General features: G+C 28.2%; 4 protein-coding genes and 1 long non-coding RNA gene across 6 annotated transcripts; 1 reads left to right on the top strand and 4 right to left on the bottom strand.

Annotated features, from left to right (window-relative positions):
* Nucleotides 1-458: 458 nt before the first annotated feature.
* On the bottom strand, nt 459-6,214 carry LOC115710028 (aspartic proteinase 36). Its single transcript, XM_030638328.2, has 10 exons — nt 5,889-6,214; nt 5,682-5,811; nt 4,820-5,067; nt 4,112-4,339; nt 3,452-3,620; nt 3,270-3,343; nt 2,660-2,759; nt 1,425-1,485; nt 1,261-1,332; nt 459-662 (listed from the first exon to the last, which is right to left on the bottom strand). Exons 1-10 carry the CDS (start codon nt 6,164-6,166, stop codon nt 520-522), a joined length of 1,503 nt encoding a protein of 500 aa, XP_030494188.2. The 5' UTR covers nt 6,167-6,214; the 3' UTR covers nt 459-519.
* Nucleotides 6,215-10,327: 4,113 nt separating this feature from the next.
* On the top strand, nt 10,328-12,662 carry LOC115708984 (uncharacterized). Its single transcript, XR_004010135.2, has 2 exons — nt 10,328-10,889; nt 12,294-12,662. It is a non-coding gene; the product is annotated as an uncharacterized LOC115708984 (long non-coding RNA).
* Nucleotides 12,663-14,259: 1,597 nt separating this feature from the next.
* On the bottom strand, nt 14,260-18,875 carry LOC115708983 (aspartic proteinase 36). Its single transcript, XM_030637002.2, has 10 exons — nt 18,546-18,875; nt 18,346-18,475; nt 17,993-18,258; nt 17,166-17,393; nt 16,923-17,085; nt 16,747-16,823; nt 15,723-15,822; nt 15,558-15,624; nt 15,388-15,459; nt 14,260-14,630 (listed from the first exon to the last, which is right to left on the bottom strand). The coding sequence occupies exons 1-10, from the start codon at nt 18,782-18,784 to the stop codon at nt 14,434-14,436; spliced, it is 1,539 nt and encodes a 512-aa protein (XP_030492862.2). The 5' UTR covers nt 18,785-18,875; the 3' UTR covers nt 14,260-14,433.
* A 2,540-nt stretch (nt 18,876-21,415) lies between these two features.
* On the bottom strand, nt 21,416-22,821 carry LOC115708947 (uncharacterized). 2 transcript variants are annotated; one of them, XM_061112868.1, is made up of 2 exons: nt 22,620-22,821; nt 21,416-21,989 (listed from the first exon to the last, which is right to left on the bottom strand). In XM_061112868.1, the coding sequence occupies exons 1-2, from the start codon at nt 22,699-22,701 to the stop codon at nt 21,658-21,660; spliced, it is 414 nt and encodes a 137-aa protein (XP_060968851.1). In that variant the 5' UTR covers nt 22,702-22,821; the 3' UTR covers nt 21,416-21,657. The 2 variants fall into 2 exon arrangements, with proteins under 2 accessions (XP_060968851.1, XP_060968852.1); XM_061112869.1 differs by having other exon boundaries at nt 21,416-21,986; nt 22,620-22,807.
* Nucleotides 22,822-26,071: 3,250 nt separating this feature from the next.
* LOC115711569 (uncharacterized) lies at nt 26,072-27,235 on the bottom strand. The gene is made up of 2 exons (XM_030639923.2): nt 27,058-27,235; nt 26,072-26,952 (listed from the first exon to the last, which is right to left on the bottom strand). The coding sequence occupies exons 1-2, from the start codon at nt 27,212-27,214 to the stop codon at nt 26,297-26,299; spliced, it is 813 nt and encodes a 270-aa protein (XP_030495783.2). The 5' UTR covers nt 27,215-27,235; the 3' UTR covers nt 26,072-26,296.
* Between the last annotated feature and the right edge of the window lie 531 nt (nt 27,236-27,766).

Raw genomic sequence — 27,766 nt, forward strand, 5'->3', positions numbered from 1 at the left:
GACCATATTCTTGTAACCCCACACCATATATGTATATATACCATATTTTTTTCAACACTTACATATTTAATAAGTTACATCTGTACTTTTAAATATCTCTCTACTTTTATGTTAGGTTATATTTTTTTATTTTATTTTAGAATTTGTAATTTCGCGGTCCATAATATAATTAAATAGGCGGCTGCTAATAATATTACCGGTATGGTTGATCTATCTTGTATACTAGATTTTATCCTTTATAATGACCACGAGATCTAACTTTTAGTTCTTCTATCTGTAAAATGCCAATTAAATTTCAAAGAAAAAAAGTTACAACTCAATTTTTTAATAATATTTTTATTAAAATTATATTATTTTATTTAAAATAAATAAAATAACATGTTAATATATGACTTCAAAAGTATTTTTGTAAATAAAAATAATAAGACTATTCTGAAAAAAAAAATCTACAATGCCTATACTATAGCATGCATTATTTTATTTGGTAAAACATATAAAACTAAATATTAATAAATATTGCTATATGTACAAAAAAGTAATTATAAGTATGGTTATTAGTATAATAATTTTTGAAGGCTCCTTCTTAAATGTATTATTGCTGTTTGGGGCCTCTTCTTTCACTAATTCACTACTATTTGTTGAAACATTAACTGGCAATGAACCTGAAAGTATATAAGAAAAATTTACTATTATTAGAATATATATAAAAGAAATTAATACAATATTTTTAATTAAGAAGATATATAAATATATATTAAATTTTTATTACGTGCATATATTTAATTATAATTTTATTTTTATTTTCGTTATGTAGATTTTTAAAATTTTATAAATTAAAAAAAATAATTAATTAATTTGTAATTTTTTTAAAAAACAATATTTAAAGTTTAAAAATTTGAGAAAAAAAATATAAAATTTAAAAATATTAAAATTGAACATACTCTTAATATTAAAAACAATAATAAAAAAAATAATAATATTATATATAATATATTAATATTTATATATATATTTTAATTAATCTAAAATTAATATAAGTTTAATTAACATAAAACAAATAATATTAATATTTATATATATTTAAATTAATCTAATAATTTTAATATTTATATATTTATAAAACTAACTATACTAACACCGTTAAATTTAACGAAATATTGGTATTTTTTTTTTAAAAAAATATTCTATTAAACTAATAAAAAGTGTTAAATAAGTACATTTTATATTTAAAGATATGTCTAAGCAATTAAATTAACTTACAATTATAATCAGTCCATCCTATTCTTTGATTAGCCAAATCATAGACCACAAGTTTGTCTTTTAGAACAAGATCTGCCAAAATAATAATAATAATAATAATTAATGGAACAAATTAAAATTAATATATAAAAATAAAACAATTTCAAAGTATGAGCAAATCTCACCTCCTAGTATTGTTGTATCCTTATTCTCCATAAATCCCATGCACCATAATTTATCACCATCCTGCAAATATATATACATAATAAGATGTTAATTTTTGTAAAGTTGGTGTATTTTTTTTAAGGAAATTATAAATTCTATGAGAATTATTATGTTATCTCTCCGAAAATATGATTTTTTTAATTTTTTTTTTATGAAAAAAAGGTTTAATAAAAAGTTAAAAAATATGGGAAAATCAGATAAGGATAACTATGTACCTTTAGGTATCTAGTTACCTTATACTATTTTTATCACATTTTTTATTTTTTTTTTTTATAAAAATAACTTGTTTTTTTTGATAATAAGTCATTTTTTCAAAAATTTATACCTTGAAACTCATAAAAATAAAAATTCATTTGTTTCAATTGTTATAAGTAAGGAACTAAGGATAGAGCAAATGACATGGTTATTAGGTGGGTCTTGGCTCCAAACCTGTCTCAAGCCAATTGAGGATCATGGTCGAAAAATCTAAGGGGTATATTGAGAAATACCTCTTTTATTTATCAATTAACTAAAACTACCTCTAATTTTATATTTAATTGAAACATACCTTTATTTATATGTATTGTGCCCAAAATACCTTGATATAAGAGAGTCACATGGAGAGTATATTAAGGTGATAGGGGTAAAATCGATAAAGTGTTTAAAAAAAGAGGTAAAAATTATAGATTTTAAAAAAGAGGGTAAAAATGAAAGATGACAATATAAAAAAGGTATAAAGTCTAATTTTCTCAAAATCTAATTAGACATTTTTTATATAAAAAATTTTATGGTTTTTGTACATATAGTGATAAAAATCTAAACTATAGTATTTTAAAAATATAAATAAATTCTTTTTCTTAATAAAATATCAAAGATAGTATAATGACAATTAAATTAGGTATACTTTAAAATAGTTATATTTTTAATAAATAATAATAAAAATACTAAACATAATATTAAAAAAAAAAACAAATTTAAGATTTTTTTGTTAAACAATTTTTTGGGTCTGGTGGGAATCCTAAGGCATTAGGCCCACCCTTGAGCCGACCCTGCTTGGCCTCTTCCAAAATTTTAATTTATAACAAAATTATAGTATATTTTTCATAATTTGTTCGATTAAAAACTAACAATTAATTCAAACAAATTTTGTAAACAAAATTATTTTGATTAATCTAAACAATTAAGCTATATTTTATATAGAGAAAGAACTACTCACAGTTGAATTTTGTTGTAAGAGATAGTCTTTAGGTTTAAGAACTAGAGATGCACCACCAGAAAAGTTGAAAATCACTTCTGGAAATGTACTATTTATCATGCTGTAAATAATTTCTTAAAATTAACATTCAATATTATATTATAAAAAAATTCTACAATATACCTTTTAAAAATAATACACAGATACACTTCTATCTATTTTGATATCTGTAATAATTTTTTAATAAAACTTTTTCCTATAATCATGTAAATTATAATTATTTAGTACATTCTGCAAAATTTTGAGAAATTCGAAAAAAATTAACACAGCGAAAATAAGATTTAAACAATGTGTTGCATGAGTAACTATTTTATTTTATACGCGTGTTAAATAAACTATTTGAACATTGCTTTCTATATTATAAATTATTCTAAATTTATCAAAATTTTATAAAATATTTTAAAAATTTATAACGTACATGAATATATAAAAAAATTAAATTAAAAATTTCTTCTTAATGCCGAACTAAATAAAAGGTATATCAATATATCTTTTTAAGAAGATGCATTATTGAAACACCCTATATTATAAATCTCTTAAAATAAAATTACGTATATTAATTAAAATTAACCTGGAATCAACAGAATAACAATGATATTCATATGTATGAGCTAAACTTGCATTATTTAAAGCAACTTCATCAACCTGCATATATAAATATAATTATATATATTACAATATTTTTTATATTAATTTTTTAACTTAATTTATTTAAAAAAATATATTAGAAAAAGAAAAGAAATAATTACTTACAGCCATGATAAAAGACTTGTAAAGATGTTTTGGAAGATAAGCAAGAGTTGTTCCAGAATCAACTACTGTGTCATTAGTGGTTGATAATAATGAATACTCTTTTGAATCAATGCCCATTAATTCTTTTCCATTAACAGATATATTCACAAGGTTTATGTTATAATGAAGCCTGAAAATTAATTAACTATAATTAATACTATATTAGACTTATATAATAATTATTATTGGATAAATATTATTTTATAAATTTTGTGTTTAACAAAAATTACCGATTGAACATTTTGTTTTATTAAATAACAATTTGAACTCTATTTTTTAAATTATTTGTTGTTTTATAAACAACCTTTTTTGTGTTTAACAAAAGGGATAATTATTTTTTAAGTCTAGGGTTAGAATATAACAATAGTAGGTTTGTTACATTTTTTCCACTAAAAATTGTTTACTTATTAGTTATATATAAAAAAGTTGACTAAAATTTGGATTAGGGTATTATTATGCAACATTTTGAAAAAAGTACGGGATTTAAATTATTATTTATTAAAATAGAGAATTTAATCGGTAACTTTTATAAAATTCATAATCCAAAATAATATTTACCAATTATTATTTGATAATTAATTATACCTTAATTAAGGAATTTTTTTTAAAAAAATGACTTACTTTGATGGAACAATTGGAGTATAAACCATATTTGGATGTTGAACATCACCAAAAAGTAATGTACCACCACCATTATCATCTCCTTTCAAACAATGTGAAAAAATCTTTGGTGAAATTCCTTGTGAGGATAGTTGAGAAATCACTGACAATTTATTTTGACCTAACCCAAAAATCCCATCTACTGCACTTTCTGTTCTGCTCAATTCTCCACTTGCAATCTTGCTACACCTGAATATCATATGTATCTATATGTTTATATTAAATGTTACTATATAACACATATAAGTATGGATGTTAAAATGTGTAACAAAATATACAATGTATCTTCAAAATTTGATGGTAGGATTTGACTAAAAGGCACTATACATTGAGAGAGTAATTTTCTTTGCCCTAGTTACAAATTTGGTTTAAAAGTCTTTTATCATTACAAGAGTTTTTTTGGCTTCATTAACATAAAATTTGGCAGTTTTAGTAGTTAAAAGTAATGATAAATTTTGTACCTAACATCATTTAGGTACAAAATTTAATGTATATCAACATCATTACATGCATATGTAAGTCTAGGTTAATTACCTTATAATTGACTTTTATTATATATTAGGCTATAATGAGTATAGAGACTAGAGGGATTAATTAATGATAATGAATGTAATTAAGTGCTTGTTAGGTAACAATTGAATAATTAATTTTTTGTTAAGAAGTATTTACCCAAAGACAACAGAGGCAGAAGAGTTAGTATGAGAAGAACCATCGATTGTGTCAAACGACAACAAATCTGAAACATAAAACCCTGTCGTTGTGCTTCCATCTCCATAAGTGAACGTGTAAATACATCGATTAGAGTGGAAAGAACAAAGAGATTCTTCTACTCCAACTCCATCTTTACACATTTGGTTTGAACATAATATCGATGAAGATGTATTCGAACTCTTTGGATCATAAGAATTCAACTCAATCTGATCATCGTCATTAAAAATTCAGTTAAATCATCGTCAACAATTAATATTACACTATTATATAAAACTTTAAAAACTATATTCTTTCTTTTTATAATAATTGATCATATTTGTAGTATAAGTAATTAAAGTTTTAAGTTTATAAGTGAAATAAATCTATGATTATATCAACAACATAAATATTTATTATTAGTAAAACTATAATTTTCATCAAGTCCTATTAGTACATACTTTGTTACAGTGTCTTAAATTTATAATCAAACTTTAGTTTTTGAATTTGTTGAAAGAAGACTTAAAGTAATTGATACTACATGTTTCTATCCAGATTTAATGATATAGAAATGAGCTTACACTTGTAATCAAACTTAGTTTTTGAATTAGTTGAAACAAGATTTGGAAGTAATTGATATTACACTTTTCGGTCCAGACTCAATGATTCAAAATCTACAAACACTAACAAAGTCTGTACTGACGAAATTGGAAAAAAAATTACAATTTTACTAACATTGAATACTTATACTGTTAAAAAATCATAAAATTTATATCTGTTACAAACTCAAAAATTTAAGAATTTTTTATACTACAAATATCTCTCAAAAAATTAATGAACTCACATTTAAGCTTGTAAATAGTGGGCAACCAATACATGGAAAACCGTAGAGCCAAAGAACATCACTTCCTGTGTCAATTTGCACATGGTATTTTTGTGGAGGAGAACCCAATTTTATTTCTGCATAATAAAGCCTAAAAACAAATTATCAGTTTAATTCTTAAAAAATTAAAATAAAAATCAATATATATATATTTATATAATATCATACCCTACTTGGCTTGGGTTGAATGTTCCTCCAACTGGAAAGTTAATGACACTATTATTAGTGTCTTGTAACTTTCTACCATGTCTGAGCTCGTCACGAGCTCTGAGTTGTCTCAGTTCAATTAAATGATTTGGTGGAAAAGCCCTTTTTAATGTCATCATACTTGAAGAATAATGCAAATCATGCATAGTTGTTGTCGCCGTTGTGTGTAGTAGTGTCACGATGGTAACGGTAACTAAAAGTAACCTTAGTTGAGAATTATTCATTCTTGTATTCGCCATGTAGCTTAGTGTATTTGTGTCTTTTTTTCTTATTTTTGGGAGTGAGATAAGAAGAGATATATAGAGATAGAGAGATTGGGAGAGGTAGTTAGGAGGAAGATTATGACTTTAGAAAAAGAGATTAGTGGTAGGTTAGGGAAGGGAGAAAATTCTTAACCACTACTTTAACATAATTTTAAAATAAAAAACGACCTTGTGTATTGACTTTTTTAACTATTATTTATGAGTATTTTTAAAGAAATGATATTTTTATTTAACATTACATTAAATATTATATCGTTATTTGTGCAATTTAATTTAAATTTTGTTTCTTATTAAATTTTCAAAAAAAGATGAAAATGGTCGCTAAGCGGTACTTAAATTATTAGCAACTTTTATGATCTAAATTTTAGAATTTAGAGAATAAACTTATACTTGTTTAACATAACAGTAGAATGATTAATGAAATGTGTTGCATCAAAATATAATGCAAAATAATAAATATGATTGGTTCAAAAAAAATTGTCATATCACTACAATTAATATTTTGTGTCTATACAACACCAACTTTGTTTTTCTAATGATCTCTAGGGTTTTTCTCCCGAAGTTTTTAGTCGCTGCTTGATTTTTTTGCCTGACCATGGCTTGTGAGCCGTTTCTCGACCTTATGGCACGACTCAGATCGGGTCTTATTGATTCTCAGATTTTTTTCGATTTTGCTGGGGTTATCGCTATCATTCTGCCCGAGCGTTCTTTTTTTCTCCATCTTCTTTCTTCGAAGGTGTCTTGGAGACTTGAGTTATTCATTGACTATGGATTGAATCTTCATTGGTGTAAATTATCTTAGAGTATTATTTATTTGTCTTGTGTTTTGTTTTTTTATATCTATATTTATTTTGAATAATAGTGTTGATACACACCTTACTATTGTTATGGTAGTATGACTTTATTTCTATATGACAATTTTAGTCTCATTTCTACTTTTTAGAATATTAGGAGAATCTCAACGAGCTCAAAACATATTTATGTTAGTATCATGACTTTTCCTATCTCTATTTAGATCAGAGAGATTCTTAAATTTTTATTAGTCCCATAATTTATGGTACAACTGTTTGTTACGATTGTCATCGCTACGATTGGTCATTTAGTTATTTTATTTTATTCTATATTGAATAATCGAGTTGTTATTACCCATTTTTTATTAGAAGATCTTTGACTGATAGTGATTGATAAATGTGTTTTGTCACATGTTCATTTAGATTAAAGATCTAACATTCTTTCAGTTTGCACTTCTTTGATGCTTCAACGTTGGCGACTTTTCATTCCTATTTTTGTAAACCGCATTATTGATTCTGCTCATTGAGTAATATATCATCATGTAATAGATTATTGTCAAATTTTCCTATTAATAATGAAAATTTCCAATTTACTTTCAAAAAAATATATTTTGTGTTTATTTTTTGGTGCATTATTATTACTCAATATAATCAGAATTCAATTTTTTCTAGAATACAGTAATTCATTAGTTTTGACTTCTTTTTTCTTTTATATTTTTTAACAATTTTTTTGTAAGAGTTTTTTTGAACAAAATTGATTGTTAAGATAAGGTATTGGCGCAAGCTGATAATCATAAAAGATAAGGTAGCAAGCAATTTTGATGTATCCCAAGTACAAAATGATAAGTACAAAGTGGCAAAGGGATATAAGGCTATTTGGCCTATTGCTAACAAAGTTGATTGTGATTCATTTGTTTGGAGCAGGTTAAATATTCCCAAGCATAGTTTCATTCTATGGCTATCTATGCTCAATAGAATCAAAACAAAAGACAGGTTGCAGTATATGGAGCTTGAGAACTCTAAATGCTTACTTTGCAACACTGAAGATGAGACTGTGCCTCACTTAGTTTTTGAGTGTTCCTTCTCTTCGAAATGTTTGGAAAATGTGAAATCTTGGCTAAGTTGGGGAATGGCAGCTACTACCTTGGAAAGAATCATAAGGTGGCTAAGAAAGGGCAAAGATAAGCAAGGTAAAGAAGTCAATTTTAGTTGTTGTCATAGCAGCTCTTGTTTACGAAATATGGCGTACAAGAAACAATATTTTTTGACAGAACTCCAATACAAATGTAGAGATTGTAATTGTAAAAGTGAAAAACATAGTGAAAAAAAGAATTACATGTATATGCCCAAAACAAAGCAACCAAAAGTGAGAAATATGGTTTGATACCTTGTAAAGTTTTATAAATATTTAGATTCTCTTACTTAGAGAATGCTATAAGGTTGTATAAATCGTTTTTGAGCAATACACATACTTGATTTATAAAAAAAAAATTGATTGTTAAGAATTTTTACTTTTTTTTAATAATTCATGCATTGAAGTATATAAATTGTCAATTTCTTTCTTTCTTTCTTTTGTGTATATTTTTGCTGCACATAAATTATTGGGATAATTAAAAAAAAAATCCAAAAACAACAAAAAAAATTACAAAAATACAGTCTGTATGGAGTTTTCAACATTTTTACGGGTTTTTATATTTTATTTACATACAATACGGTCTTTTAGTATATTTTTATGTTGTATTCTTGTTATTTTTTTGTTGATTTTTTGTTGTTTGCATATTATTTTTCATGTTATTTTCTTATTACTTCATGTAATTTTCTTGTATTTTTATAAAATACGGTAAAAATGTAAAAGAAACTTTGAACATAAAAATGTAAAATTTATACAAAAATTAGTATTTTATGCAATTATCTTTAAATTATTTCATTTATTTTTTGAAAAAGGAACATGGATTATTAAAAAAATTTGTCCAAAATGAGTTATTTTTAATCTAATTGTCAAAAATAACTTGGTCAAATTTTAATAACGTTTTTATTTATTTGATTATATTTTAATACGCTTATTTATACCCCCTCTCTCTCTTCTTACCATTTTTCCCTTCTCTTACGTTATTTCTTCATCTCCTTCTTCTTTCTCTCTTTCTTATTTATCTCTCTTCTCTCAAACTTTAAAATTAAGTTATGATCACCTCGTTACTCGGATGAGCCTAGAATAATATCATTACGATTTACTATTCAATGTGAACATTTCAAAATGTGGGAAGCATATATTTTTTGCTATATTTCAAAAAAAAAAAAAAAACCATTTGATTACTAATATAATGATTAATTAATGTTTTATATATTTTTTTAAATCTTAGTTAGCATTCATTTTAGATTTTTGTTAATTGAATTAATTACGACATGCTAATTAGCTTTTAAAATAACAAAAAGGTATATAAAATAATCGGTATATAAAATTGGTAATTTGTTATATTACATGGCAACCCATTAGTTTCGAAATTTTTTTAAGGTTGCCTAAATGATATAAAAATATTATTTTTTACATAAAGATAACTAATTGGTTTCTTATCAACATTATTAGTAACTAAAAAATTATTTTTAAAACGCAAAAAAATAAAAAAAAAATAGAAAAATGTTAGAAATGTCAAATTTGACTGACGTGACACGTCAATAATAGTAGTAACATTATTATTGTAAATTAAGTGTAAAAAATATATAGTATTGTAAACTTTTACTTTAGATACATAATTTTTTATATTTTATAATTATGTGATGATAATATTTTTGAAAAAAAACCTATAATATAACACATTAATAGTTGAGGTGAATTTAATGAATTATTAGGGCTAAGACAACATAGAAATTTGGTTTTCATAAATATGTCACTTAATTTTCATTTATAAATATATAGATGCTTCCCTACCTAAGAAAAAATTAAAGTTGAATTTATTACAATCAAATTCTTTTAAAACAAAAATTAGTTCAACCACCAAATTTATATATTTTTTAATATTTTTGTTAATTATTTTAATAAAATTTTCAACAAAATAAATTTAATTTTATAGTAGATTTTTATTTAATTATTTTATCTAATATCAATGTGGGATTAAAATGCCTATTCTGGGAAGCAGACATCTGTCTTTTGCTGCCAGAGCTCAACTAATTCATTTAGTGTTACTTGGTCTTCGTAATTACTGGATGATCATAGTCACAAAGGAGATTGAAAAGCTCTGCACAGGTTTCCTTTGTGGTCTAAATGGCAATAGAAGTAAGATTCATGTTGCTTCTTGGGAAAAGTTTGTCTCCCAAAAGCTTACGGGGGTTCGGGATTTAACGAGGGAATCAAGCTAACCTTGCCAAATACATTTGAGCCATTTTAACCAAAAGAGATATTCTTTGGGTGAAATGGGTTAACAATGTTTATTTGAAGAATTCTTCCTTTTGGTCCTATGATCTTAAGCTTGACTCTAGCTGGTATTGTAAGAAGTTATGTCACTTGAGGGACAAGTTCTCGAGCGGGAACATCCAAGCTGCCGGAACTGGTGGGAAGTTCAGAACCAACTGGCTGTATAACAGCCTCATTACACAACAACAATTCCATTACAAAAACAGTGTTTGGAGCTCTTTAAACGTTCCCAAGAATCGATTCATCTTATGGCAAGTTGTAAATATTCAGCTTTTTGACCCGAGACAAACTTGGACAATTTCATGTTGATTTAGATACTAAAGAATGCCCTGTTTACGGGTTGGCTGAGGAATCGCAACAGCACTTATTTTTCAACTGCTGTCTGTCAAGAGAGGTGATTTTTTTGGTGCATAATTGGGTTGGCAGCAAAGCTTGGCCCACTGATTTTAAAGGCTGGAGAAGCTGACTGGCTTGGTAGTCAAAGAACAGGAAGCAAAGGGTAAATGTTGTTATTTTGGCTGCTGTGATTTATAGTCTTTGGATCAATAGAAATAGATGCATATACAATTCTTATTCTTATACGGCAAGAGCAATTGTTAATGAAGTGCATAAAGTTGTTATACTTGAAAAATAAGAAGTTAAAAGAGTTTGAGAAAGTGTATATAGAGAGGATTTGTAAGTGAGTCGCATGTGGCTGCTGGTTTGATTGTTGTTGGCTGTAAAGACTAAAGAGGTTGTGATTAATGAAGTAATGCATTCATTATTGATAAAAAAAAATGCCTATTCTTTTTTAATTAATGAAGACTTGCTCAAAACTCCATTTTAGAGTCATCTTGGCCTAATTTTTGTAACGTCCTCGCTTCAAGTCTCCATTGGGTCCTTACACCCACGGAATGAATGGCTCTTATACACGAGTACGTCACTCTGGCTGCTTCATGGACTGACGACTGACCCTACAGACCAACACGAGTGTTTCCAGCATGCTTTGTCCTCACTCGCACGCTTCCTGGGAAAACTTCCCAGGAGGTCACCCATCCTTAAATTACCCCAAGCCAAGCACGCTTAACTGTGGAGTTCTTTCGAGATGGGCTACCGAAAAACAAGATGCACCTTGTTGACATAGGTAGTACCAATCAATCCATTTAAGCCCTCTTCAACTGTGTAGTCCCATACCTACACAGTCTCGGAATCATCCCACTTGACCTTCCCCAGGCGGTGTGGGATTGCACAGCTTACCCGGTATTTCCCCTTACGGATCATAGGACTACTGACTGTCACAATCACCCCCCCTTACAGGGTCCGACGTCCTCGTCGACCACACTTCCGGCTGGGTCAAGGCTCTGATACCATTTGTAACGTCCTCGCTTCAAGCCTCCATTGGGTCCTTACACCCACGGAATGAATGGCTCTTATACACGAGTACGTCACTGCGTCGCTTCATGGATCGACGACCCGACCCTACAGACCAACACGAGTGTTTCCAGCATGCTTTGTCCTCACTCGCACGCTTCCTGGGAAAACTTCCCAGGAGGTCACCCATCCTTAAATTACCCCAAGCCAAGCACGCTTAACTGTGGAGTTCTTTCGAGATGGGCTACCGAAAAACAAGATGCACCTTGTTGACATAGGTAGTACCAATCAATCCATTTAAGCCCTCTTCAGCTGTGTAGTCCCATACCTACACAGTCTCGGAATCATCCCACTTGACCTTCCCCAGGCGGTGTGGGATTGCACAGCTTACCCGGTATTTCCCCTTACGGATCACAGGACTACTGACTGTCACAATTTTCAAGTAAGAGATGAAGCTGAGCATTAGAGTTCACCATAATTTGGAAGTATTATTGTCAATATCAATGTCGCTCTGCTTGATAATGATAGGAGTTATGGTTTTTGTATGGTATAGCTCGTGATGATCAAGGCTTGCTCATTGAAGGAAGCACCAGATTTTACCAAGGTTCAGTCTCTCATGAACTTCTAAAGGAATGAGATTTCGTGAGGCTCTTAGTTGGATGAAAGATCATAAATGGTATCATGTGGTTCTTGCAACAAATTGTTTGACCGTGGTACAAGTTTTACGGAGTTCTAGTAGGATGATCTTTACTTTTGGTCAGGTAATTAATGATTGTAAGCAATTGCTTTGTGATTTGAGAAATATTGATATTTTCTTTGTTAAATGATCAACTAACATGTTAATTTATAACTTTGTTAGAGCTTTTGTATTATATTTGATTGTTGCATAAATTTGGAGGATAATCTAACTGACTTGCTTCTTTGTTTGGTAGCGAAATTTGATGTTTAATAAAATATACAATTTCTATTAAAAAAAAAACTCTATTCTTTTATTGCTACATAATTTTTCAGTTTGATTCTATGTATGTATTTACTTATGAGAAAAAAAAACATGTATAGCCAATATTCTTTGTTCATAATTTTTGGTTGACATATGACATTTTTCGTCTCGGCTTAATTAAGGGGTGGGCGATTAGGGCTATCGCACAAAACCCTCCTGGCTAAGAAAGTTTTGTTGGTACAATACAACATGTTCTATATTTACTTATAGCTTATTTGGTAGGTCGAATAAGAGTCGTATTATATAAAATATCAAGGAACACTATAGTTGGATAAAACTTTATATCGTATAATTATTACGATTACATATTTTAAGGTAATGTAAATTATATTATTTAATACATAATAAATGATCTTGTATTAGCTTGTGTTATATTATTTATAAAGAGTCCAGGATTAAGGACTCGGACCTCGGCCTCAGGCCTAGACTTGAGACTTAAACTCAGACCCGGACCCAGTCCATACCTGGACCCTGAACCCGGTCCAAACTTGGACCCCGACCCCTAGAATTGGACCTTGGATCTAGACCTGACCCCAGACTCTTGACCTTGGACTCGGACCAGTTGCCTTGGATCTGGACCCAAACTCGAAACCCGCCCCGTACTGTACCCGAAATTCGACTTAGGACCCTGACCCGTACTGGACCTAAGACCCGGACTCGAACCCTAAACCCCGACACCAGACCTGAACCTGTACCCAGAATCCAACCTCGTACCCCATACCAAGACTCAGACTGTGGACCCAGTCCTTGACCTGAGGTCGCAGGTCCAGGGCTGAGGTCGAAGTTGGGGTTAGGGTTAGGGTTGAGTTTATAGTAAATATAGTATAATTTTACGCAACCTATTAATACAAGTTAGGGGTGCACATTAGGTGGATTTTTTGAGTTTTTGGGTTCAGGTTTTGGAATCTTGGGACTGCCGCCCGTATGGAGATTGGGTTTTTCGGGTTTAAGGTTCGGGTGGGTCAAGTTCAGGTTGGGATAGGTTCAGGTGGGTTGGGTCGGGTTTCGAGTTGGGCTAGGCTTTTTCTAATATCACTTTTTTAACAAAATAATACAATTATACAATATATTATTATCATATACATACACAATACACAATACACAATAATACAATATATTATTATCAATTTCTTTATATTTTACACAAATACATTAATTACACACAATCTATTTTTCTTTTACAATTTCCAAAAAAGAATACTTATATATATAATTATATATACATATTACATAAACTAACACATTAACAATTTAACACACTCACAAATTCACAATTAAAAAAGAAATATAAATATAATTATTATATTATATAATATATATGCATAAAAAATAAATTAAAAAAGTACTAACTGGGTTTCGAGTTTTAGGTTTTCAAAAATATTAAACTCGAATTCGACCCGGTACAAAATCGGGTTACAACCGAACTCGGTCTACTAAAATTGAAACCTGATTTTTTTAGGGCTTTTAGGTTTCAGGTCGGGTGGGTGGGTTTTCAAGTATAAATGTGCACCCGTATTACAAGTCAATACCAAATATAATATTATATTAAATAATAAAATCAATATAATATTTACCACTCATCCAATATAATAATGCTCTTATTAAAATTGTATAATATAAAAATATGAGAGAGAAGCACTAAAGTATAAACGAAATTAATGTATAGAAAAATAATTGATACAATGAATTTGTATTATGAATAATAAGTAAAACTGTATAGATAGTTAATAATACCAAAATGAAAATATGAGAAGAAAATGTTTAGAATAGAAAGTGTGATTATGGTTAGAGGTTTGTTCTTAAATGAATTATTGGTTATGGTTCGAGGTCCCATATTAGCAAACTCTGTTCCACTGCTACTGTTAGCTGAAACATTTACTGTCATTGAACCTAATTAACACAAAAATTAAACTTCATTATTATAAAAGAATAAAATTTGATTTGGATTTTTTCTATAAAAATTACGTTGATTACTATTTTAAACCTTGTATTTTGTAAATTAGACTATCACTTGAGCTAAATTTTTACTATTTTTTTTTTTAATAAAACTAACTTGAAACTAATTTTTAACACAAACAGATATAAAAAAGTAACCACTTTAGTTATAACGCCTTCTGTTTAAGTTATTATTAAATTTTATTTTGACAAAAATTAAGCTTAAGATATTATTTTTTTGTACAATTTTGAAAAATATAGAGTTTGATTTGTCGTTTTGCAAAATAGATAGTATAATCGATAATTTTTACAAAACACATGATCCAAAATAGTATTTACCCAAAAAAGTAATATAATTACATAAAATATTATTTTTTAAAAAAATTTTACATTTTTACGTTGAAAGTTCTTTTTGATATTTTTACGATGTTTTATAAAAACAACAAAAAAAACTACATAAAAGTTATAGAAAAATAATATCAAAACAATAACAAAAAATAACACCAAATAACAAAAAATTAATAATAGTATAACATAAAAATACATCAAAAGATCATATTTTCTGTAAATTAAATCATAAAAATATTTAAAATTTCGTACAACCGTACTTTTGTAATATTTTTATTGTTTTTGTATTTTTTTTTTAAAAACTATCCCAAAGAAATTATATATAATTATTAATTACATGCATTTATATATATAATTAACTTACAGTCATAATCAGCCCATCCAATTCTTTGACCACCCAAATCATAGACCACAATTCTATCTTTTAGAACAAGGTCTGTCAAAATATGATTAAGTCTTAATTAAGTTATTAATCCAAGAAGAGAAACATAATTAAGACAAAGAAGAGTTTTGTTAGAGTTCAAATTAGATTACCTCCAAGTATAGTTGTATCTTGACCTTGATTCTTTTGAAATCCAATGCACCATAGCTCAGCTCCATCCTATGCCAATGAATTTGGTTTCGAAATCAGATCGAAATGAAAGAAAATTAAAGCATTTTAACAATGAAATTTAGTGATGAAAGAGTATAAGAACTCACTATTGAATTTTGCTCTAGAAGGTAATCTTTAGGCCCTAGAACCATAGATGCATTTCCAGCAAAGTTGAAAATTACTTGAGGGAAAATATGAGTAGTGATGCTGCAAATTGAGAATTAAAAAAAAGTACCATTTTTTAGTATATTTATTGGGGATTATGTTATAGGGTAAGTCGATTCGATAGTGCACTCCTTAAAGGAGTGTTTCGGTAGATCTTTTATCTAAATAGGCATAAAAAAGAGCATTTTAGTTTATTTTTCAATGATCGTAAGCGTTATAGTTATTTAGGGCTACTTGTAAATTTTTAGAAAATTTCGAGTAGTTTACAATGCTGAAATAGAATTTACCTATTTTGCTGCACTCGCTACTGTTTTTCTTATATATATGGTAAGTGATTGTATAAATTTTATATTTTACACTTTAAACTATTTGGAATTTTCTAAAAAAATTACAAATGACATTAAATAGCTATAACATATGCAATCATGAAAAAAATTAAATTAAAAAATTCTATTAAATGTCAAAACAGATAAAAAATCTACCACAATAACCCTTAAGAAAAGTTTATTACAAAAATTTCTTATATTATATATTAGAAATAATTAAGGCACAAGTACTGCAAATTTTATGTTTGTAAGTTTTAAGAAGTCACTAACTTTTTAGTGACAAAACTACTTAAGATTACTAAAATTTTAATTCAATCACTCTTTGTTCATTAACTTTTAATTCAATCACTCTTTGTTCATTAACTTTGTTAGGTGGTGACTAGGATATCATGTGTCACCATTTAATTAGAACACATCATAAATATTAATGACCTAATTAGGTGGTGACATATGTCATTTTAGTCGTTAGATATGAAAGTTAACTGTTTAAAATGATCGAATTACAATTTTAGTAACTATAAATATTTTTACCCCTAAACAAAATTTATCAAATTTATACCAATTACAAATATAAAATTTTAAGTAATTATGCTGTAAATATTCTTATATATTTAATTTAAGATTATGAGGATGGATTAACCTGGAAGTGATAATGTAACATTGATTTCCTTGAGATGTAACAAGAGTTACTTGTTCTGAATTAACAGCATTAGTAATCTGTCATAACACACAACAAAATTGGTTAATTGTTTTTTTTTTTATCATAAGAAAAAACTCAATTATATAAATTATTTGAAATTTTTCAAAGTAAATTACAGCATTGACAAAAGGGTCATAAATATTTTGTGCAAGATAAGCCAAAGTTGTTCCAGAATCAATTATGGTTCCCCTATTGGTTGATGTTGTAAACTCTTCTGGATCAATATGTAATACTTTGTCATTAACAGATATATTCTGCAAATTCAGATTGTAATGAGGCCTGAAATGAATTTTTTTAAAGTTAGTAAAGTGTCATATTTTAAAGATCTTAAACTTTTTTGTTAAAAACATTAAACTTACTGAGATGGAACAAGTGGAGTGTAAACCATGTTTGGTTCAACAATTTCACCAAGAACTAAAATGCCACCACCACTATTGTCTCCTTTAAAGCAATGAGAAAAAACATTTGGTGCTATTCCTTGTGAAGATAACTGCGAAATCGCCGACATTTGTTGCTGACCAAACCCGAAAATCCCATCAACTGCTGCATTTTTGCTAGTTAAGTCCCCAGTTGCTGAAGTACTACATCTGTTTACAAAAAGTAACCGAAAAAGACTTAATTTTGATACCGATTCGGTTAAGGAATTTGTGTTTCGAGTTTCGTTTTGATGTGAAAACTAGTTGAAAGAACATAAATTGCTGGTGGGTTTTGAAGAAAGAGGTAAAAAAAGTTACTTTACACTAGTAAAGAGTAAATTTGTACTTCAACTTAGACGTCGATTCTGTGATTAATGATGTCTTATGTCACGTGACACATTTATTATTTACTAAAAACTGAGGTCTAAGTAAACAGTGAATTGTTACATACAGGGCCGACCTTAAATATAGACAAAATACGACTTAAATAAAAGTGCAAAATTTATTAAAAATACCATCATTTTCTTATAAACAAATGTATCTAAATTTTTCAAAAACACCATTTTGCATATAAATATTACAAAAATATCACTATTTGTCTTGACACCAAATGCACAACCCAACACTTGGCGATAGAAAACTTATATAGTTTCCAACATTACAATACGAGTCCCATTTATTTTAATTTAATTTAAAATATATGAAAGTAAATATTAAACCAGTGTTACTTTTTCTTTTTAATAGTGATAAATGGGATCGAAAAAGCTCACCCGAAAACGACATTGGCCGACGAATTAGTATTCGTCGGGTCGTCATAATCGGCGGGAACGGTGTCCATATAGAGCAAATCTTGAACATAGTAACCAGATGTTCCACTACCATCTCCATATTGAAATGAGTAAATACATTGATCAAAGTCAGATTGACCAGAACAAGCAGAGTCACCTGATTGAAGTCCAAGTTTACATATTTGGTCTGAACATGAAACCATTGAAGCTGTGTTTGAACTCCCAACATCAAAAGAATTCAACTCAATCTAATCATCAAAATAATAAACCCAAGAATCAAATTCTTTGCTTCACTAAAAAAAGTCAACTTTTTTTCAATTAAGGTAACTAGTTACCTTTAGTGAAGTTGATTTTGGGCAACCTTTACAAGAATTACAATTGACCCATAAAACATCACTTCCCGTGTCGATTTGTACATAGAATTCTTGTGAAGGAGAACCCAATTTCACACGTGTGAAATATAGCCTGTTAATTAAAGTTTCAATTTTTATTATTCTTTAACAAAAAAAAATTATATGGAAAATTACTATTTTACCCAACGAGATATGGGTTGAAGGTTCCGGCAACGGGGAAATCGACGAAAGATTCACCGGTGGATTGTAATAACCGGCCGTGCCGGAGTCTGTCTCGAGCTCTGAGTTGACTCAGCTCAACTCGGTGATTTGTTGGAAATGCTCTCTCCAAATTCATTGTCGCCGGAAAACCGTACAATACTGCCGCCGCCTGGAGCAGTGTCGCGGCGATTAGGATTCGGGCTCGAGTAGCTTCCGCCATGGTTGGTTTCTCTCTTTCTCTCTCTATAAAGGGAGAGAATTTATAGAGAGAGAAAGAGAGGAAAGAAGGTAGTTGAGAAAGGAGGGAATTCTGACTTGGCTAGGAAATAACTGTTAACTGAATTTCAAATATTGAAACGACACTGTCTTTTGCCGTTTCAAACTTTTCTCTTTAATATTTAATGTATTATTATTAGTATGTTTATGCTTGAGTTTTATTTTAGAAAATATATATATAAAAAATAATTTTAGAAAATTCTACCCTGACCTTTGAAGGAGGTGTACGTACCGATGCACTTTTAATTGTTTTGGCATCTGTGAAAAAATAATCATCTATGTTGTAGTTATTTAAGACATTCTATAAAATTTAACATGACGAAAGTAGAGTTCAAACAATTTATTTTACACGCGTATAAAATAAAAAAAATTATGCGTGCAACAAATTGTTTCAACTGCTATGTTAAATTTTTCTAAATTTTTTAAAATTTTGCAAGATGTCTTAATTATAACGTAAATAACTATGGAGAAATTAGACTAGAAAGTTCTTTTAGATACGCCGAACTAGATAAAGAGTGCATTGTATCCCTTATGACTTTTTAAAGTATTTTTTTTTTTGAATAAATGACTTTTTTAAGTATTATTATTATTATTAATTGTTATTATTATTTAAATGAAAATCTATATATTTAGGTTTTAATTTTCAACCGTGACTATATATATTTAGTTAAAATATGTTTATTTTTAAATAATTTGTATTAATGTAACGAGTCACAAAGTAGGAGCACATAACTTTTTCAATAATTTTGCTTATGCAAAAAATAATTGAAATAAAAATTGTATATATAAAGGAGTGAGTCAAAAAGAGAGGAGAAATTTGATTTGAATATGTCTTTTGTTTTTCGATTAAACAAATACGTATAAGCTTTTATCTAGGGATCTAGTTTCATGGGGTAGGAGGAGGTGACATTACTATAAGCATATATATATTTTAAAAGGGTAAGTTTACAGGTGTTTCAGTAGAACTTATATTTATTTTGGTAAAGTTTTTTAATCTATTTTTTTTTTAATGATCTGTTATAGTTATTTAGGATCATTTGTAAAAATTTTAGAAAATTATGAGTAATTTATAATGTCAAAAATAAAATTTACATATTTTATTGCACGAGTTTTTCTTACATACGTGGTAAGTAACTGTTTATAACCTTATTTTTAGCAATGTAACATATTCAGAATTTTCTAAAAATTTACAAGTGGTCTAAAATAGCTACAACGTATGCGATCAAAAAAATAAACTAAAAAATTCTTATAAATACCAAAATAAATAGAAAATATCTACCAGAACAAACATTATAAAGATTTCTACTAGAAAATTTTCTATATATTTCAACATACTTAGCATATATAGTTGTATAAATCTCTCTATAAATATATTAAAGGTGAGAGTCATGCATTGCTTGCTTGAACAAAGATTATTATTATTATTTTTTTCTTTTTTATTAGTTAGTTTTCTTTCTCAACAAAAGACAAATGGATTTGGTGTGGTTCATACATTATAGAGTCAACTACTTGATCTTGATCATATATATTAATCAATAATCATGTAATTTGTATTTTAACTCAATTTGTTCAAGATATATATTATGTATGCATATATTAATGTAGAATATACTAATAATTTTATTTACAAGTTCATTTTTATTAATTTGGCTCTACCTACTCATTCATGAGAAAGCTTTATTGTCAAAACACATTATTATTAGCAATTTAGCATTACCCTTTGAATTTTATGGTAGGGATACATTTTTGTTTTTATTAATTAGTAGAGAAATATTTATTTTAAGCATTTTGAAAAATTGTAATTTAATTTTTTACATGACCATATACAATTGTACTAGTTATATAATATACATTTTATAGTAATTTTTTAATTTTTTCAAATAATTCATAATATCAAAAAATATAATTCGAACTTTCAGTTGTATATTGTGTCTTCTTTTTACACGCGTTCAACTGATATTTTAATCTTATTTTGTGATATCGTAAATTATAAATTTTTTCAAATAAGTCGTTACAATTTTTTTTTCACATACTGAAAAAGAGTACTATTAATGAAATTTATATTTTTTACGGCTAATTTAGATGTTTGTCCCCTAAACTTAACATGTATCAAATTATGTCTTCTGAACTTTTCTGGTCATTAAAATTCCATTAAATTATTGAGATTGTTCGATTTAGGGACTTTTGTCCAATTTCATTCAATTTTACTAATTCGGTGATTATTTTTTTACTAAATCATAATCTTCAGAATTTGATATTTACCAAATCATGCCACTCGAACTTTGGCATGTACCAAATTATGTTTCCTCAACTTTATCCATGTTAGACTTTCCTTACTAAAATTGAGCAAAAATCCTTAAATACAATATTCGCAATAGTTCAGGGTAGATTTTTATCGACCTTAATAGTTTAGGAAACATGATTTAGTACATGTTAAAGTTTGGGCAACAAAAACCTTAATTAAGTATTTTTTATTGATAAATATATGGCTTTTTTTTTTTTATTATTACATAGTGAGGGCGCTATATTTTCAATATTACAACACTCTGAGAACAATAAAAAATTGTCCCATGCATACATTTAATTTCACATTCTTAATTAATTGATTGCCATATTCAGAAGAAACATTACCACAATATTATTACACACATAAATAATCAACCTAAATTAATGAAAATAACAACAACATGATCTCTCTAGCTTCTTCTATGGTTATAATTCTTTTTTTTTTCAACCAAAAAAAGAAGGCATTTATTTGCAACACACTCCATAGTAAAAAAATGAAAATTAATATTGAAATACTATCACACTATTAATCTAGGATTTTGATGGTGGAAATGGCTTCTTAGGATGTGGGAACTTAAAGAATGGTTTCTTAAAAAAAGGATGTGGCTTGTAAATTGGCTTCGGTTCCACCTTTGGCTTTGGTTTCGGTTTTGATTCTTTTTTTGGCTTTGGCTCTGACTTCGGTTCTGGTTTTGATTTTGGTTTTGGCTCTGGCTTTGGTTCTGGCTTATGAACGGGAATCGACGGAGGATGAGACTTCTTAAATTTTGGAATAGGGTGATGAAAAAACTCATGAAATTTTTTCAAGCATGGTTTCTTTGATGGTGGGATGAATGTATCTTCATTTTTGATACCCGGAGCTTCTGCATATATAACATGAAAAAATATGTTATTGAATGTTATTATATTTGAAGAATATATAATCTTTTAACATTATGTATATTAACAACTATGATATCATTGATATGGAATGCAATGAAAAATTGGGTCATTAGAAATGAAAAATTAAAATGTAACAACTTTTATTTTGTTGGTATGATTAATGCAAGTTACTTTTTAATTATGTAGGAAAATTATGATAGATTATTGTTAATTATAATCTCTTAGCCATTCTCCACGCCTAAAATTACATGTCGAAATATTTTTTTAATTTTTTTATAGTGATATTCATTATATATAATTACGATGCCTGTAAATTTTTAAAAATTTTTTTGAATAGTTTACTGAAAATAGAATTTTTGATATTCTAATCTACTTTGAGTATGTTAAAAAAACTTCAAACCTATTTCGGTAATGTAAATTATATTTAGAATTTTTTAAAAATTTACAGATATCATGTTATAACTATATATAATTAAAGAACCTGCTATAACTCCCCGTACATATGCGTATGTATATATATATATATATTGCACATTGAGTTTATGAATATTCTTTTTATCTTCTCAATTTTTTTATGAAAAAGAATAAATTATTATTGATTATTTACATACCTGAAGAAGCTTGGCAAAAACTCACAGCAGAGAACCAAAGCCAGAGACCTAGAAGTGCCCATTGGAAAAGAGCAATCTTCATTTGGAGAATTTAACTATTATTATTATTTTTATTATAAGTTTCAAGTACTCAAAGGTGATATATATTTTAGTGATATGATAACTCTTATGGGATATATAAATACATAGCTATGGATCGTGGAGAAGTAAATTGAAGTTTATTTCACTTAATTATAAGCCAGCCAAGGACTTAAACAATGGACCCAAATTGAGCTTTTCTTTAATAATTTATTTATTATTGTGTTAATAATTTTCATTTATGACACTCCCAACTGCCAACTGATACACAATTCATATAATTTCATATATATATATATATAGATAACTTCTTTTTTATTTAACTTATTAATTTGTTAGGAGAGAAGCCACATGTTATAATAATGAGCATTGTTATGCATTTTCAATGTTATTTTTTATTTTTATTTCAGTTAAAATAGCTTAAAATAGAGAGTCATTGTTGTTGCTCCAAACTTTCTACTATAGTTAATAGTTAATTATTTTAATTTGTAATATAAATTAATTTTATAAAATAATATAAAAAAATAGTAGTGTCAAAGATTAAAATACTATTTAAAAAGTTAAGCAAAAAAATAAGGAGATTTCTACATTAAGAGAACTTTCTATCTATTATTGATTATAGAAAGCCATTTTTGTATGGTTAGAACTCATTTTTTTCAAATCTCGCTCTCTATTTTAGTTAAAAATTGTGTTTAGAAAGTATGATTAGAGATGCTTAGACACCTTAATTAAGGTGCCTTTTAACACCACACCGATCTAAAATTCTTTGGTTAACAATTTTCTATATAATTTATTAAATTAAAATGTGTGGAACCCGATATTAAAATACACCAATAACAGTATGCTACCTCTTATGGTGTTTAGTACATGATAGTGTTCTCTACCTAATTTTTAAAGGTTGTGGGAACTTCAACTCTTATTTTTCTTTCTATAATGGCTTGTTTATTTATTTATTATTAATTTAAAATAATTTATCTTTTAAATAACTAGTTAGTTTTTAATTATTAAAATACAGTTATTTTTTCTTTTTATCTTGTTTTCATATTTTTGAAAGAAAATGTACATTTATTTTGTATTTTTAATCTAATAAAATATATTTTTTTATTTTGTTTTTTGTCTTAATGTTTTGTTTTTTTTTAATTTATGTAATGTAAGAAAAAAAGAAAAAAGAAAAGGTGAGTATAAAAAATGGAGTGTATTTCCTTTCCAAAAAAAAAATGGAGTGTACTTGAAAAAATTAGCGTACAAATAAAATATCCCAAGAATGGGGAGAATGTAACTAATTAATAATTTTGGAATTCTATTAATTAAGGAGGACATGCTATAAAGCAGGCTCTTATTCGCTTGAGGTTGTGGAGGCTCTGGGAATCAAGGAAGCTCTTAGTTGGATTAAGAGCACCAATTGGCACAACGTAGAGCTTGAGACTGATAGTCTTCTCACTGTCCAAGCAATCCGAAGCAGTCAGAGAATGTCATCCATTTTCGGCCTGGTTATTCAGGATTGTTGTCATTTGTTGTCTTCTCTACCTAGTGTTAAAATAAGTTTTATTAAACGATCAGACAATCGAGTTGCTCATGCTGTTGCTAAGCATGTTCAATTTTCCTCTGGTTGTAGCATTTTTTATCACAATGTTTGGGCCGATCTTAAGGCTCTCTTGTCTTCAGAATGCTTTTAATTCAATGAAGTTGCTATTTCATTTAAAAAGAAAAAAGAGGGACTTTTACACAATTAATTAAAAAGGCAAAAATATACTTTTTTTTACAAAAATAATATTGTTGTTTTCACCTTGTTTTATGTTGCATTATATTTATACTATTATATTTTTTATGTTGCTTTGATAGGGCTTTATAAGAAAATGAAATTAAAAATAAGAAAGTTAATTCATTGTCTTTTTTTTTATTATTTTTTTTTGAAAAGCAATAGAAACTTTATTAATCAAATAACTTTAATTATTTCAATAAAAAGAAGTTAGCCAACAACGATATTCTTACTAAACCCACGAATTGAATAGAAACAAGAGTCACGAGCAACATAATGAGTGATTTTACTTACAGAATGCTTAACAAAGTGAATTTTTACAAACTTTAAATCAGCTAATAAAAGCTTATAATCTTGTATCAATAACCCAAAAGAAAACGGCATATGAACCGAGCTTTGTAATACTTGGACCGTTACTAAAACTATCCGAGTTGAACATTGTCTCAATCTCAACTTTTTTTTTAAATCCAACTTAATGCCTCCTTAATTTCAAAGGCTTTTGCTATTACAACATCCACACACCCTCATTTGCTAGTAGAAAAAGCTTCTAAAAGTCTACCTGAGCTATCCAAAGCCACATCGCTAGCCCTAAACCATTCTTCAGACATAAATATTGCACGCACCATCAATATTTATCTTAATCTTGTTCGATCAAAGCTGATTTATAGAGCAATGCTCACAACCATCATCCATTCCAAAAGAAATAAATAAAGACCCATGTTTTTTTTGAGCAACTTGTTATTGATTAAGGACCACTCTTACTGATAGAACTACTTTCGTTGCAAAAGAGCTTCTTTCCTTCCAAACCAACTCATTCCTAGCTATCCAAATAGCCCACCCACCATATTTTTTGGTTTTATCTATTGGGCTCAGTTCACAATATATTACAAAACTATCATTTTCTTTTTCTATAATTTTAAATGTGTATAATATTTTTGGGTCTTGGGTTTGGGTGGGCCCTAAATACAGACTTAGCCTGCCTTAGTTTAGGATCGGGCCTGCTCCCACCAGACTGGTTCCTACAGGCCTTCACAAAAGGACAGTTAACTAGCAGGTGAACAATAGATTCTTCCTCTTTTCGGGAGTATATATAATTTCTAAGCAATTTTTCCAAATGAAAGTTTCATCATCACTCACCAATGACAAATCATGAGCTCAATGAAGAAAATTATAACTATAAGCACTACTTTTATGTAAAATAATGTGTCACTAATGTATTGTTTCTTTTAAAGTCAAAAATTAAAAGGCAATAATATAGTTTAATGTATATTTAGGAATTTTATTAGGTAGAAGCATTACTTTTTTGCCCCTATTGTAGGATAATTTTTAATCATTTCTGGTACTTAGAGAAATAATATTTGTTTTCTTTTTGATGTTCTATTCATAATTATAAATAAATATTTTTCTCACATGTTTTTTAAAATTTTAAAATAATTTATGGTGTCGAAAATAAAATTCAAAATAGCTAATATTGTACCCTATAAAAAGAAGAATTTTTGTTGGGCCTCTGGGCTAGATGGGCTAGGGGCCCACTTACGCCCAGGGTCGAGCCTGATTGTGCTAATTATCAACTCTAGGTGAATAATCAAGTAGCTAATCGTGTAAGGTAATGGTATTTTTCCTTAACATAAAAATAACAGAACTATTAATAAAAAAGGTAGTACACCATACATTAATTGTATTTTTTCACATTTTCATTTCCATGCAAAAGAAACATATTGACACTATATTTTATTTCTTATATAATTAATTCTCCTTTTCAACAAATAAAAAGAAGTCTTTATTTGCAATACATAGTACTTCTTAGGAAATGAAATTGGAGATACCCCACTATTAATGTCTAAGAAGATGATGGAGGAAATGGCTTTTTAGGATGTGGGAACTTAAAAATGGGATGGTTAAATGGTGGCTTTTTAAAGAAAGGATGGGGATATGGTTTGTGAATTGGAGTTGTTGGTTTTGCTTTTGGTTCCGGCTTTGGTTCTGGTTCTGGTTTTGGTTTTGTCTCTTCTTTTGGCTTTGGTTTTGACTCTTTTTTGGGTTTTGGTTTTGACTTTGACTCTTCTTTTGGTTTTGGCTTAGGCTTGGTGTTTGGGTTGGGCTCGCATATTGGCTTTGGTTTGGTCTCTGATTTAGGTTTTGGCTTTGACTCTGATTTTGATTTCGGCTTTGGTTTGGTCTCTGATTTGGGTTCTGGCTTTGGCTTTGGCTTGGAATCTGGCTCTGGCTTTGGCTTTGGCTTGGTCTCTGGCTCTGGTTTTGGCTTGGTCTTTGGCTCTGGTTTTGGTTTTGGCTTGGTCTCTGGCTCTGGTTTTGGCTCCAGCTTTGGCTTTGGTTTGGTCTCTGGCTCTGGTTTTGGCTCTGGCTTAGGCTCAGGCTTATAAATGGGAGCTGGAGGAGGAAGAGGGTTTACAAACCCTGGAGTGGGATGATGAAAAAAACCATGATGTTTTGGAAATGGAAGAAATGTATCTTCATCTTTGAAGCCAGAACTCTCTGCATGCATAACATTTAAAAACACATATTGTCAAATATATATTTATATAAATATAGGAAGATTAATTAGTTTAAATATAAGGAATATAATATGTATCTAAATACCTGAAGAAGCTTGTGAGAAATAACTCACAGCACATAAATACATAATTAGTAACCATTTGAAAAGATCAGTAGAAGGAATCCTCATTGGGATTAATATTGTAAATTTATACACATATGTGTATGAGTGATTTGATAACTCAATGGAGAATTGTGTCATATATATAGCTATATGTTGAGAAGGCTAATAATTAACTAATTGTTTTCACTTAATTTAGGCCAGCCAAGGTCTTTAAAAATGGACCCATATATATTGAGCTTTTTATTATTGTGTTAATTTTCTTTAATTGAGAATTCCCAACTGTCCTCTATCTTCTAACTTCTTTTATTTTATTTTTTTATGAAAACAAATTAAATAAATGTATATATATCATATACTAACAACATGGTTAAACTTTCTTATTATACTTTGTTAAGGAAAATTCCATTGTAAAATTTGAATTTATATACATACATTTAGTATATTTTAAATTTTTGAACACAAGCTTACTAAAATTAAAAAAATAGGCACACTTTATATTCATACCTATTATACCCTTCTTTCTTCTCTTCTAACTTCACCATCCATATTCTTTATTCCCATCTATATTGATGGTGTCCGATAGGAGTTTGATAGTGGTCCGATGGTAGCCCGATGCTACCTATTTTTTTTTTTTAATTTTTGTTTTTATGTTTTTGTACATAAAAAAAGTAGCATCAGGTGACCATCGGA

Source organism: Cannabis sativa, chromosome 3 (assembly GCF_029168945.1).
Source record: "Cannabis sativa cultivar Pink pepper isolate KNU-18-1 chromosome 3, ASM2916894v1, whole genome shotgun sequence".
Lineage (NCBI taxonomy): Eukaryota > Viridiplantae > Streptophyta > Magnoliopsida > Rosales > Cannabaceae > Cannabis > Cannabis sativa.